The 15,939-nt window shown below is 39.2% G+C and overlaps 1 protein-coding gene across 1 annotated transcript; it reads left to right on the top strand.

Moving 5' to 3' along the window:
- The first annotated feature begins 190 nt into the window (after positions 1–190).
- On the top strand, positions 191–11,823 carry LOC117411608 (4-galactosyl-N-acetylglucosaminide 3-alpha-L-fucosyltransferase 9-like). The gene is made up of 3 exons (XM_034019277.2): positions 191–424; positions 8,766–9,059; positions 9,841–11,823. The coding sequence occupies exon 3, from the start codon at positions 9,846–9,848 to the stop codon at positions 10,926–10,928; it is 1,083 nt and encodes a 360-aa protein (XP_033875168.2). The 5' UTR covers positions 191–424; positions 8,766–9,059; positions 9,841–9,845; the 3' UTR covers positions 10,929–11,823.
- The last annotated feature ends 4,116 nt before the right edge of the window (positions 11,824–15,939 follow it).

The following is a 15,939-nucleotide window of genomic DNA, read 5'->3' as shown; positions in this document are numbered from 1 at the left end:
TCTAGGTACCAGCAAAAACAAAATATAGACCATGATATATTCAAAATCCTCACAACTGTTTTAATGGATACGACATAGAGATGACTTGATAAAGATAGAGCGTCTTTTCGCTCCTTTAGAAGAAGGGGTCCCTTCGTTGTGGATTTCCCCGAGTCGCCATCCATCTATTCCAATGATGTCTCTGTGAAAATGACAAGAAAACGCCACTTCCTGCTAGACACACACATTGCAGTGCTTTTGGGTTTGGGACCAACTGTTTCTGCTCTAGACATATCTGCAGCAAGAAAATACCACAAGCAGAGAAAACAAACCCAGAACATGAACGGGTTCTGCATGCTCGTCACTCAGCCTTTTCTTGAAAGAATTTCTGAAAAGCGCCGAGCTCTGGATCTATTTCAATTGATGTCAATCCTACTCCAGGACGGTGAGTGCCTCAATTCAATGTCACCGGTCACCACATTTCTCGTTTTGTGCAGCCTTGCACTCTGCATGTGTTTTAGCTGGATCCTGTTCATTTAGCAATTTGGGAAACACTTATGCTTATTATTATTATTATTATTATTATTATTATTATTATTATTATTATTATTATTATGAAGGGCTTGCAGTTTGTTAACGGCACGTTAATTTATTAATTTCCGTTTGTAAAAATATGTCATTTTATGTATTTATTTATTTATTTGTACATGCATAATGATGCATGCGTTAATGTGGTTATAGTATTACATTAGAGGTTATTCAAAATAACAGACGCGTAGAGGTATTGTTTTCACAAAGCCTAGTACTGTACGGAATATCGGGATGCTTGATTGATCACAACCCTGATTTAATTATAATTTAAATGCTGCCAAATGTTACAATTGTGCCATGAACTGTGTATCAATGCGGTAGACAAAAACATTTAGCTAAAAACGAATTTAATCTCCAGTCGATATAATCAACGTGTCTGTTATTCTCGTGCAGTTGTCTGTCGTTAGCACAAATATTATTTTTAAGTAGTTGTGCCACATAAATAATATAAACTATGTTTTTTTTTGCTCACTTGCTGGAGGTGAAACACACGCGCGCTATTTTATCAGAACGAACAATTAACTAAGATAATAATAATAATAATAAACAGTTTATTACTGTAAGACCTGCAATGCAATCGTGGATTATAACATTATTTTATTATTTTTATTTATTTATTAACAGACGCCCTTATCCCGGCGACTTACAATTGTTACAAGATATCACTTTTTTTTCCACATACAATTACCCATTTATACAGTTGGGTTTTTACTGGAGCAATCTAGGTAAAGTACCTTGCTCAAGGGTACAGCAGCAGTGTCCCCCCCACCGTGGACTGAACCCACAAACCTCCTGGTCAAGAGTCCAGAGCCCTAACCACTACTCCACACTGCTGCCCAGAATATAACAGAACATTGCTACCCTGAAAATTACATTGGCAGGTGGCAGTGTGGTCACTCGTATGCAGAAAAAAAACACATTAATTGAATGGAGCATTTGTTCATGGGATAGTCGCGTTTCAAATCTTTTATATGGCGAACGTCGCAGTGACAGAGTGGTGTATTATGTATTTTGACACAGAAATAAGGCAGCATTGTGCTGCTGTGCTACGGTCATTGTGTGTAGATTATTAACTGAAACTGAAGACTTTTGGTCAAAACTTCTGTTTACAAACCTATTTTATGCAGCTGACCACAGCTCAGATGCAAACAGTAGTACTGTATTTATTCTGAACAAACAAGGTACAAATCAAACCTATGGGTCAGCTTCCAAAATGTGTTCCTTAACGGTGTCCACACTGAGCATACACCGTTTATATAAACAGTGAAATCTAGCATATAACATTTTAGTAATGCACGTTCCCAGTGTTGCATAAAATTTAAACGTACGTTATGCTATATATTTTCAATGGAGCCTAGCACAAGCAAGCTGATATTAAAACATGGATCCTCTGAAACAGTGCATTATATAAACACAAATACATGACAAGGGAGATACACCTAAGTGCAAAATATACACAAATAAATATCACAAGTGTGTTCCTGTACTCAGATAAAATGAATTAAATATAATAAAGAACCCTCTCTATACATGGAAGCTCCCTATTTAGCAAACGCACAACACAACCACTTTGAAGTTTATTTTACAAAAAAAATAACCACTCTAGCAGATGAGATTGCTTATAAGCATTCCCAAAAATGATTTATTTCTAGCATTCCTAAAATATTATTTATCATATTTTAGCTTGATGTATGTATTTTAAAGCCTCATTTGAGGTAATGGGTACATATTTGCAAGGTTTTATAAACCCTGCATGATAAAAATGTTGGTGACTATGTCTGACACCTAATATTGCTGCCCTATTGAGATCATGCTAAATAGAGTACACTTTTTTAGGTATATTTAAACGTTTCTCAGCCTTGCCTTGTGCAACGTTGGCTATTGTTCAGCTTTACAAGATTATTCTACAATGTGATGAACTGCAAACTACAAGTGCAAGTGCTACCTGCTTCATTTGGCCACCAAATAATAATAATAATAATAATTTATTTCTTAGCAGACGCCCTTATCCAGGGCGACTTACAAGATATCACATTATTTTTACATACAATTACCCATTTATACAGGTGGGTTTTTACTGGAGCAATCTAGGTAAAGTACCTTGCTCAAGGGTACAGCAGCAGTGTCCCCACCGGGAATTGAACCCATGACCCTCCGGTCAAGAGTCCAGAGCCCTAACCACTACTCCACACTGCTGCTACCAAAACAAAACAACAAACAACAAATGTACATGTGTAGATGCATCATGTATGGGGTTTATATATACTTATGGTGGATAAAACGTTCATTGACGAAATGGCTTGGTTAATGTCCTATATGCGGGTGATATGTGCAAGCTACGTCATGTTCTCACAACAATGGAGAGACAATTTCGAGTTTCTGAACTGCATGTAAACCAATGAATTCAAGCCAAATGTAAGCCAATGAATCCAAATTCTGCAGGGCCAGTTGAATGTTGTTATATATTTGTTCTTGTTTTTGCAAATTCCTCCACAGATGCTCTGGGCATTTTTGTAACTCAGTTTTGTAAGTCTTGCAGCAAGTTGATATTAAGCCCTACATTTGTCTCTTTAAATAAATTCTAGAAACCAGCTGTTTTTTTTTTCTTTTTCAGTTTTTTGTGCTTTGTTTTTTAGTGCTTGTATTATGAAGTCAATCTTCCCAGGAATTAGGTTAAGTTAAGTCGTTTATGTATCCTGGTGCTGAGGACAGTAGTCTGCAGTAGACAGTGACATGAAGACGGGAGTCCCACGGTTCGGGAAAAAAATGGTGTTAAATTTTGCGGGATGGGATGGTACAGGAGTGAAGTTCACGGGACTGGGAAATAAAAAAATAAAGCTCTCAGGACAGGCAAGAGCGGGATTTAAGCTTCCGTGAATGGGAAGGAACGGGACTACTCTGCAACCAGCAGACAGGAAGAGTGTTTTTTTTGCTCTTTAAAGTCATTAAAGAGCCTATGACATGGAATTTGACTGTTACCATGAACATAAAACATAATATTAACAGGTCTCACTTGAACATATAATCACATTAATTTTACCAAATTATGTTTAATCGCACTACAATTAATCAAATAATACCCAGAAATACACAGAGGGCAATCTCCATTTCCTGGTTTGCGGCCAGGAGTCTGTGACCTCAGGGAGATACCCGGAGGCTCCTTGCATCTGCCCGTATGGCTGACAGCGACAGTGAAAGTGAGAGGAGCCTCATGTTATCAGTTTCAGACACCTCTTATGAATGTGAATCATGTAGTGATGGATCTGACGTAGAGAGAGAACAGGGATTGTCTCCTGTATCAATTCGAGACGTATGCCTCTGAATCAGAAGGTTCAAGCTCGGAGAGAGACTCCGACAACACCAACGCGGACGGACCAGTGGGACAGCAGATGGTTAATAAAAACCCTTACATTTAACATAGATTGATACTTAAAATATTTCATATTACCCATAATTGTATAGTTATGTCAGTCCTTTAGTTAACAATATTGATACATGAATTATTGATTCTAGCAGAATAACCCAACGCTGTGGATTGCTACTGGCATGTATTTAATATATCTCTCTTTATATTCATATGTACAGTATATTAAGGATGTGCACATTTTCGGTTTTTATGAATATTACCCCTAATCATAATGCAGAGATGCCAACGGCTACGATTTGGCCGTCGCAACTATTATTTTTTGCTAGAACGCTACGTTGAAGGGTATGTATAATACTACGATTTTTAATAAATAAATAAATGATGGATATTCCCTGAACATTTATGAAATATTATTTCAATACCATGTTTTTTTTTTTTTTTTAATGAATTAATGGTTTGTAATACTGTATTTCACTGACATGCTAAAATTTGTATATTACATCATTATATTGCACATTGTGCTTAAAAAGGGCAGCAGTGTGGAGTAGTGGTTAGAGCTCTGGACGCTTGACCGGAGGGTCGTGGGTTCAATCCCAGGCGGGGAACACTGCTGCTGTATCCTTGAGCAAGGTACTTTACCGAGATTGCTCCAGTAAAAACCCAACTGTATAAATGGTTAATTGTATGAAAAAAAAAAAAAAAAAAGTGATATCTTGTAACAATTGTAAGTCACCCTGGATAAGGGTGTCTGCTAAGAAATAAAAATAATAAAGACATTGTGCTTGCACTGAATTTTTTTCTGAAAAAACTAAAAACAAATTACTAGTAGTATACCAATAGTGTTTAATGCAAAACCCTGTAATCCCTAATTTTATACATGAATACAAAAAATATCTGTACCTCCAAATAATAGTTGATCTCTGTATATCACAGGATGGGATGGGACAGGATTTTTTTTTGACAGAACAGGATAGGGCAGGATTGCAAATGGTGACTCTCTAGTCTGCAGCAATTGACCACTGAAACAAATTCCTCACTAACCTAATTTAATAAATGTATGTTGGGATATAAACAGGAGGGTATTTTTTGTACTTGGTAACCAGCAGGCGCTGCTGAGATGACAGATGTTACTTATTGTAACACGCATTGCATCTTAACTTTATGTTAAGGTACTGAAAAGTCTAAAGCTTAAAGCAATCAGCTGTCAATCACTAAACCTTACACTGTAAAGAATATATACAGGTAGTGGACAAAAAAATGGAAACACCAATGTAAAGTCACTTAATAGGGTGTTGGGCCACTATGGTATCCCGCTCTGTGGAGTTCTCGGCGGACCGTTTTCGATGAAACTGGCTGCTCGCGCCCCAGGTTGAAATTTGCAGTCAATTGATCTGCAGTTGCTCGCCTGTTTTGCCTTGCACTTCGAATTAATGCACGGATATCACGATCCTGGAGTAAGCGCTTCCGCCCACTGTTGCCCTTTGCTGATGATGTCTTTCCCTCAGAGTTCCATATATATATATATATATATATATATATAACACTCATTTCATCTGATATGACATTCCCCAGAGATTGTTCACAAAAAGTTGAAACTAAAAATGCACGCATTTAACAAAGCCAAACGTACATTACTCATATAGCATCAGAGTGGGTCATAATTCTGTGTATGAAATTAACAGAAATGGAATATATAGAGGGGGGTCCTAAGCCATTCTCTGTGTCTACTTGATTTCTGGTCACAAACTTCCCCACTGACAAAGAATGCTTTTAAAAAGAGTCATAAACTAAATGTCTTATCTTCCCCCACCGCGGAATGATTAATTTGGTACCAGCAGCAGCTTGCACAATGCAGCCAGACAGTTTTGGGTGCTTTGACACCTCGGAGCTCCCCACACTGAGAGCTTCCCACACGTGCTGCCCATGAGCTCCCCACACTGAGAGCTTCCCATACGTGCTGCCCATGAGCTCCCCACACTGAGAGCTTCCCATACGTGCTGCCCATGAGCTCCCCACACTGAGAGCTTCCCATACGTGCTGCCCATGAGCTCCCCACACTGAGAGCTCCCCATATGTGCTGCCCATGAGCTCCCCACACTGAGAGCTTCCCATACGTGCTGCCCATGAGCTCCCCACACTGAGAGCTTCCCATACGTGCTGCCCATGAGCTCCCCACACTGAGAGCTTCCCATACGTGCTGCCCATGAGCTCCCCACACTGAGAGCTTCCCATACGTGCTGCCCATGAGCTCCCCACACTGAGAGCTTCCCATACGTGCTGCCCATGAGCTCCCCACACTGAGAGCTTCCCACACGTGCTGCCCATGAGCTCCCCACACTGAGAGCTTCCCATACGTGCTGCCCATGAGCTCCCCACACTGAGAGCTCCCCATATGTGCTGCCCATGAGCTCCCCACACTGAGAGCTTCCCATACGTGCTGCCCATGAGCTCCCCACACTGAGAGCTTCCCATACGTGCTGCCCATGAGCTCCTCACACTGAGAGCTTCCCATACGTGCTGCCCATGAGCTCCCCACACTGAGAGCTCCCCATACGTGCTGCCCATGAGCTCCCCACACTGAGAGCTTCCCATACGTGCTGCCCATGAGCTCCCCACACTGAGAGCTTCCCACACGTGCTGCCCATGAGCTCCCCACACTGAGAGCTTCCCATACGTGCTGCCCATGAGCTCCCCACACTGAGAGCTCCCCACACGTGCTGCCCATGAGCTCCCCACACTGAGAGCTTCCCATACGTGCTGCCCATGAGCTCCCCACACTGAGAGCTTCCCACACGTGCTGCCCATGAGCTCCCCACACTGAGAGCTTCCCATACGTGCTGCCCATGAGCTCCCCACACTGAGCTTCCTATACATGCTGCCCATGAGCTCCCCACACTGAGAGCTTCCCATACGTGCTGCCCATGAGCTCCCCACACTGAGAGCTTCCCACACGTGCTGCCCATGAGCTCCCCACACTGAGAGCTCCCCACACGTGCTGCCCATGAGCTCCCCACACTGAGCTTCCTATACATGCTGCCCATGAGCTCCCCACACTGAGAGCTTCCCACACGTGCTGCCCATGAGCTCCCCACACTGAGAGCTTTCCATACGTGCTGCCCATGAGCTCCCCACACTGAGAGCTTCCCATACGTGCTGCCCATGAGCTCCCCACACTGAGAGCTCCCCACACGTGCTGCCCATGAGCTCCCCACACTGAGCTTCCCCCACGTGCTGCCCATGAGCTCCCCACACTGAGAGCTTCCCATACGTGCTGCCCATGAGCTCCCCACACTGAGAGCTTCCCATACGTGCTGCCCATGAGCTCCCCACACTGAGAGCTCCCCATACATGCTGCCCATGAGCTCCCCACACTAGAAGTGTGCCCCACAGAAAGGACAGCGCTCCAGGCAAGAGAAAGAGTCTATAACTTTTCAATTGCAACACATTATCTGAACTGAGTTACATCTGATCAGCGGAACTATTCCCAGCTGGAAAACTGTTGACAACAAAGATAATGTTGCAAGACTTGGAGATCAACAAGCTGATCTCTATCTGAAAATAAGTATTTGTTTATTGCAGGCCTACGCAATACAATGAGTACAGCAAAGTACCGTCTTCTTTCATTGGAATTTCAGATCCATAGAGCTGCAGTATTCATATACAAACATTGACTTCTTTATATGAAAATCGATAAGTATTCAACATATCTAATGTAGAGAATTTGATCATTGCCCCATTTCTGAGTTTATTTGAATATATAATCAACTGAGGTTGATAACATATTATTAGTTTGGTACATCACGTCTAACCTAAATTAACACGGTAAAACTAATTGCTAAATTAGGTACTGGAATATTGGATTCCGTTCTGAATGGGAAGTTAATTCTCGTGCATTTTGACATGGTCGATTACAATGAGAAACAGGTATTGAAAATACTAATGCAAAGTAGACACTTTGTGTGATAAGCCATATTTAATATTAGTATATTAACCATGTATGCTAATGATGTTATGGTCGTGGTAATCATTTGACTATGCAATCAATGAACTGTATACTATTCATGCATATATCTAACCAATAGCTATATGGTATTTGACGTTCTTAAACAGGGCGACTAGAGACTAATTTATATAAATTGTGTACCTAATTCACTACACTCAAAACAAAAAATGAAAGTAACAGCATTTCAAACTTGAATTTTTATTAAAAACAATTAACAACAATAATGCTATTTGAGTATTTCAAGGGAGCACACTTTACACACTGAAATAAACAGATACATTCATTTTAATATGTGCATAACATCAGTGACACAAATCTGAACATGAGACCCATGGAAATCAAAGTACCTATAGGCTTGGTCAATGAAGATAAGTTTTTCATACAGTTTGAAAATCAGTCCATAAGGCGTTGATGCAATCCCTACATTGATGGGGCATACTTCTAATCAGGCGACAGATGACACCATGGAGAACCAGTCCCATTAGTCAGTCAGCGCAACACCAGGCGCTCTGATTTACAGCATTTTGTTGCTGGGTGATGTGATTACTAATGACCTTTTTCTGAGTAGAAGAGGTATCAAGCAGGTAGCTAAAGGACCGATCACAACCACCCATCATATATGTGTATTTAGCGTATGCCAATCAAATCGGTATTCCCGTCCCCTCTTACCTGGAGTATGAGTGCACCAACCTATAGTACTACAGACATTATTTAAACCCCCCTTGCAAGATGTATGATTCTGTGGCCTTGCCAATATCTTAACAAACTATCTTACATTCTCAGAGCCAATACATGACTTCTGTCTTTTTCTTATTTGCCATCCAGGAAGGAGCATGCTCCAGTCTGCATCCTTGAAGCAGTCTGAAAAGATCCAACGGTGAAAGGTCAAGAAATCCTGAGCAGACTTCTAATCGGTTTGGACAACCTCTGGACAACCTATGGTCTATCCAGAGACTTACATTATTTAAACAATTATTACGGTTCACTTGTAAATTTACCCACACACTAACAAAGTGAGACACAGAGTTTTATTTTGAGAGAGTAAATACTGTGGCCTGATTAATTTCTTCTCCACACTTGATTGGCCTTCAGATTCCAAAGAAGTTCAAAGGAGCTCACGTGAGTATTTATATGATGGTTTTACATGGCGTTTGACATTCTCTAGTGGCACTCCTACGGTAGGTTATCTGTCATTAAAGCTATAATAAATCTTGAATCTCTCAGGCTAAATATAATCACATTGAGGAAGAGTAAAAATATTCCTTCCACAATAAGTTGTGGTATAAACCAATTCCTTTTGTTTTCTTGTAATCATTAAATGATCTTTCTGGTAATTCCCACAGTGGAAGGTATTAATGCAATAATAAAAGGAAAAGTATATATTTCAATATGCATTTATTATGCATGGATATTTAGCAGCTGTCCATGTTTAGGTTACATAGGTCCATTGGTAAATGGGAATTAAGTAAAAAAAGCATAAGCTAATGATATACATTTCATTATTTACTACTCACTTTGAGGCCCGTTTAAGGATTTTTTTTTCCAAACTTAACTGTAGGTGTTTGGAATACAAATAAAAAAAGACAAAAATAAACTGCTTGCTTTTTAAAATAAAGATCAGATTTACAAACACTGCTATTTGCATCCATGTGAAACGTGAGGAAAGTAAGCCTTCAGCCACCACACACACACATAAGTATATGGAGGTCAACGCCATTTTAGAATGTTTAATTGAAATGTGTCAAACCTCACGGGTAGTGAGATCTACTCCAGATTGGTGGAAATATAATTTTCAATGTTTCAGTGTATGGGCATATTGTTTTATTCTTCCCACGATAGGCTGGAAAGAATAGACTTTTTTTTGCCATATTTTGTATTTGTTAAACAGCTTCTTTTACAGGACAAATGATGACATCTTCACCCGTCAAAGGAATTTTACGCCCTGTGCTCTATGCTGTCATCTTCCTGGGTTGCGTTGTGACTTTAATAATACTGTATGTCAATCCATCCAATAGCTGGATCTCCGGTCCCATGGAGTCAGCAACCTCTGTGTTCAAGATAAAAAAACTGTTCTCATCAAAAAATGAGGCATTGGAAAATCAAACAATTGTGCTCATTTGGCTCTGGCCATTTGGACAGACCTTTGAGTTGAATTCCTGCAGCTCTCTATTTAACATTCAAGGTTGTCTCTTAACAGTGGATAGGAGCATATATAACAAGTCTCATGCAGTCCTTATCCACCACAGAGACATCAGCTCGGACATCTCCAATGTACCACAATCCGTACGACCCTCATTCCAGAAGTGGGTATGGATGAACCTCGAATCACCAACCCACACTTCACAAACGTCTGGTCTCGAGCATCTGTTCAACCTGACTTTAACTTACAGACGGGACGCTGACATTCAAGTGCCTTATGGATCCCTGATTGGAAACCAGGAGCCTATGGAGTTTGTTCTACCCATTAAAAACAAAATGGCCTGTTGGGTTGTGAGCAACTGGAACCCTGACCATGCTAGAGTGAAGTACTACAATGAGCTGGACAAGCACATCGAAATCCACACCTATGGCAAGGCCTTTGGCGAGTACTTGGATGACTTGATTTCCACTGTTTCCACTTGTAAATTTTATCTGTCCTTTGAGAATTCCATCCACAAGGACTACATCACAGAGAAGTTGTATAATGCTCTGCAGGCAGGGTCTGTACCAATCGTCCTGGGGCCCTCAAGAGAGAACTATGAGAATTATATCCCTGGTGATGCGTTTATTCACGTGGAAGATTTCCTTTCACCAAGAGACCTGGCGGATTACCTTATAGCCCTGGATAAAAACGAGGATTTGTACCTCCAGTACTTCACCTGGAGGAAACACTTTTCAGTGAGGATGGCAAAGTTTTGGGAGGAGCACGCTTGTCTCACCTGTGATCATATTAGAAGACACCAGGAGTACAAGTCACTTCCTAATCTTAAAACATGGTTTTGGGAATAAAACTGTACATTACAGGGCCCTATTCAAAAAGATTTAACTCATGAATGCTTTGATGATATAATGATTGTTTGATACGTGTGATATGTTGTTAATGTCCTTAACAACAGTCTGGAACATTTTATTCAATTCATAAAAACAGACTTTATAAAAAATAAAAATAAAATAAAATTATATATATATATATATATATATATATAAATGCAAGCAATTCGCAAATATTTATGTATATAGATACATATATATATATTAGGCCTGTCACTCGATTACAAATTTTGAACGGTTTGTGGGCATTAGTTGATTCATCGGTAGATTCATCTGTGCACATTTTTAATAAAGGTAGCGATCTTATAGCAGCTGTCCTGCATAGTAATAACAAAAAAACAATAGAATCTAAAAAAACAAAAAAACAATAGGAATTTGGTCTTTTTAAAAGCATTTTTATTATTATTTTTATTTTAGTAAATGTAACATTTTCACAGAACAACCACTCTTTCCGGCCACTGTCAGTCACATGCCTGAAAACACAAGACAGCTGAGCTGCGTTTCCATTGTCGGGTGTTTCATCTACCATTACAGCTGCATACCTGGCTTCCTCTACTTCTGCTTTTATTCATTCTGAATCTTGTTAGAGACACCCGATAATACTGTGGCTCTTGACAAGTGATTGCTTAACATGCTGTCTTAGAAATCAGAGAAAGTAATTCCACATAATTACCTTTATTTGCGGAATTGGTGCCCTCATCGTGCCCTCTGAATGTCAGTTATTGCTTATCTCTATAATATTAGCAATATCGTGTGAAATTCAGCTATTCTTAAATCGCGCACCTTAGCATATTTACAGTGCCTTGCGAAAGTATTCGGCCCCCTTGAACTTTGCGACCTTTTGCCACATTTCAGGCTTCAAACATAAAGATATGAAACTGTAATTTTTTGTGAAGAATCAACAACAAGTGGGACACAATCATGAAGTGGAACGAAATTTATTGGATATTTCAAACTTTTTTAACAAATAAAAAACTGAAAAATTGGGCGTGCAAAATTATTCAGCCCCCTTAAGTTAATACTTTGTAGCGCCACCTTTTGCTGCGATTACAGCTGTAAGTCGCTTGGGGTATGTCTCTATCAGTTTTGCACATCGAGAGACTGAAATTTTGGCCCATTCCTCCTTGCAAAACAGCTCGAGCTCAGTGAGGTTGGATGGAGAGCATTTGTGAACAGCAGTTTTCAGTTCTTTCCACAGATTCTCGATTGGATTCAGGTCTGGACTTTGACTTGGCCATTCTAACACCTGGATATGTTTATTTGTGAACCATTCCATTGTAGATTTTGCTTTATGTTTTGGATCATTGTCTTGTTGGAAGACAAATCTCCGTCCCAGTCTCAGGTCTTTTGCAGACTCCATCAGGTTTTCTTCCAGAATGGTCCTGTATTTGGCTCCATCCATCTTCCCATCAATTTTAACCATCTTCCCTGTCCCTGCTGAAGAAAAGCAGGCCCAAACCATGATGCTGCCACCACCATGTTTGACAGTGGGGATGGTGTGTTCAGGGTGATGAGCTGTGTTGCTTTTACGCCAAACATAACGTTTTGCATTGTTGCCAAAAAGTTCGATTTTGGTTTCATCTGACCAGAGCACCTTCTTCCACATGTTTGGTGTGTCTCCCAGGTGGCTTGTGGCAAACTGTAAACAACACTTTTTATGGATATCTTTAAGAAATGGCTTTCTTCTTGCCACTCTTCCATAAAGGCCAGATTTGTGCAGTATACGACTGATTGTTGTCCTATGGACAGAGTCTCCCACCTCAGCTGTAGATCTCTGCAGTTCATCCAGAGTGATCATGGGCCTCTTGGCTGCATCTCTGATCAGTCTTCTCCTTGTATGAGCTGAAAGTTTAGAGGGACGGCCAGGTCTTGGTAGATTTGCAGTGGTCTGATACTCCTTCCATTTCAATATTATCGCTTGCACAGTGCTCCTTGGGATGTTTAAAGCTTCGGAAATCTTTTTGTATCCAAATCCGGCTTTAAACTTCTCCACAACAGTATCTCGGACCTGCCTGGTGTGTTCCTTGTTCTTCATGATGCTCTCTGCGCTTTAAACGGACCTCTGAGACTATCACAGTGCAGGTGCATTTATACGGAGACTTGATTACACACAGGTGGATTCTATTTATCATCATTAGTCATTTAGGTCAACATTGGATCATTCAGAGATCCTCACTGAACTTCTGGAGAGAGTTTGCTGCACTGAAAGTAAAGGGGCTGAATAATTTTGCACGCCCAACTTTTCAGTTTTTTATTTGTTAAAAAAGTTTGAAATATCCAATAAATTTCGTTCCACTTCATGATTGTGTCCCACTTCTTGTTGATTCATCACAAAAAATTACAGATTCATATCTTTATGTTTGAAGCCTGAAATGTGGCAAAAGGTCGCAAAGTTCAAGGGGGCCGAATACTTTCGCAAGGCACTGTATGTCCCTCCGCTGCTCACTAATGATTGGACAGCTGCAAAACCAGGGCAGATCATTGTCTTGCCCATTGGTATTCACAAGACCTTTAACTGAAACAGAGAATATCTTCAACGGTGTATATCCCGCCTCTGCTCACTCATAATTGCACACCTGCATAACATGGGGCAGATCTTTGACACTCCCATTGGTTAAATCTACTCAAGACCTTCAACTGTTTATGCCCCACCTCCGCTCAGTTATGATTGGACTGCACAGAGAAAATGCTGATTTTCTATTGGTTGATTTTATTTTATATAAAAAAATAAAATTCTGCTTGATTAAATTGTAAACAAAAATAATCTGCGATCGACTCTTTAGTTGATTAATCGGTCCGATTAATCTGTTCATGCATGAAGTCTATATTTGCATCCTAAGCCATTAAAAAAAAAAGCATAATACCACAGTAGTGACGTCAAAAAGTGATAATTCCTTTAGAGGAAAATATACTTGAACTTTGACCCATTCGACTCTTTGAGACCTTCACTTTCAATTCAAACACAAAATGTCTCGTTTTCAATCACTCGACAACACCCACCCACAGTACGGAAATGTTCATTAATGAGAATATGTTAAAAAAAAAAAGATGTAAAGCTGGTACATTCATATCTCAGAGAAACTGGAGAAACGGATAACGACATAGAACGTCTGTACAGCACTGAAACACTACGTTTAAAAAAAACCAAATGTACTGCTGAACCTCGTCTTCTTTAATATTAGCATCACTAGGGTATCCATGTATTATAAAAAATAATAGATGGGCCTCTTCAGTGAGTTACAGAAAAACTATTCCATCTCAGGTTTTTGTGACAGTTTATAAATTACTTGACCTTCAGTTTCAGAAACCCTCGATGAGTCATCTGACTGCTGACTGGCAGCTTGATGGACATTTAATACCACTGATTTAAAACACTGTGCTTGGGATTTTGATTCAGTGGAGGCTAGTAAAGTATACAGTTGCCCCTTCTCTCCAGTACCTCACCATAGATCCCCCAATCAAAATGCAATAACAGTACAGAAATGGCAAAGTAATGAGTGACCATCACATATTACACGTGAACAGAACAAATGGAAAGTTGGAGTAATTTTAACAATAATAAAAAGCTATGTATTTTTATATGGAAAAATATTTTTTATGAGGGTTTAATCATTAAAGATAAATCAACTATAAAAACAGTTTTTAAAATATCTTTACATTGTTCAACTGAGGGTGCTTACAACACCTTACCAATATTTTAAAATTGACTTTAAAAATAAAAAATGTATTAAAGGCTATAGGATTTACAACAAAATACATGACTGGCTGTTGCAGCCTACTGTGAAAAACAATAGGCTGCAACTAAGAAAAACAATAGTAAAGTACATAAGGGACGTGTACTAAGATGGACTTGTCGCAGAGCAAACATACCACAATTTGCATTTTCGTTGCGACACTTAACACAGTGAAAATTTTGTCGTATGTACTAAGAGAAAATATGTTAATGAAGACAGCCGCAATTTACTAATTTAAATATTTGTTGCATCATCTTAGCAAGATCTCTAGCATTGTACATTGCAATAGTTGTGTGACATTGTTCAAATAATTAGCGGGAGTTGAGTTGTGGTTTGCTGCAGCAGAGGGTGAAGGATAATGGCTATACATGCAAGGGTGCAAGAATCAAAATAACATGTTTTTGTTAAATGTAAACGTCATCTGTACAATGCATTCTGTTCCATCTTCATCTACCTATTTTAATACTGTAGCCCCTCGCTAACCGAATATGTTTGTCTGACATTAGGAGGTGTCGGGTTTAAAAAATAAATAAATAAATAAATAAATTAATTAATTAATTAATTAATTAATTAATTAATTAATTAATTGCACACACATACATTTATAGTGCTCAGTGTATTTAAAATGTATAAATCATTGCGCTGAAATAACACTAATGTGTTTTGGGTAGGCTACACATTACAATATGAAAAAAATATAAATCTGTACAGTACGCCTATACAGTATACAGTACGGTAGTAAAACCAAATGAACACCTAGCACACTTTTTTTTTAGTTTAGCCTGTAGGCTACCGGTAACACATGCTGCTGCAATGCACACGTTGGTGTAATGCGAATAAAATATTATTTTAAATTGAAACTAAATGATTTTAGCAGGTTTTTATAAATTATTATTATTATTATTATTATTATTATTATTATTATTATTATTATTATTATTATTATTATTAACTTGGCAGCCTAGACAGTTAACACAAAATAGATCATGGTGCTGCATTGACAAGTTGTGATATTTACAGGAGGACAGTCAATTCTCGTTAATACAAATTTCAAAGGACCAGCAGCACATTTTGCATTATATCACTAATTAGTATTAGTATTTCAGGTTAATTTATTATTAAGCTGGAGACACATAAGAGAGTGCGGGGCATTTTAGAACAGGTGTATCAATTACATTGTTTTAACACACAACTAAGATTAAATCAAGATTTCCCAACTCAGATTTGTATTAAAG

The sequence above is a fragment of the Acipenser ruthenus genome, chromosome 6 (genome assembly GCF_902713425.1).
Source record: "Acipenser ruthenus chromosome 6, fAciRut3.2 maternal haplotype, whole genome shotgun sequence".
Lineage (NCBI taxonomy): Eukaryota > Metazoa > Chordata > Actinopteri > Acipenseriformes > Acipenseridae > Acipenser > Acipenser ruthenus.
The sequence above is the reverse complement of the archived record's forward strand: the minus strand, read 5'-3'. Positions and strand labels throughout refer to the sequence as shown.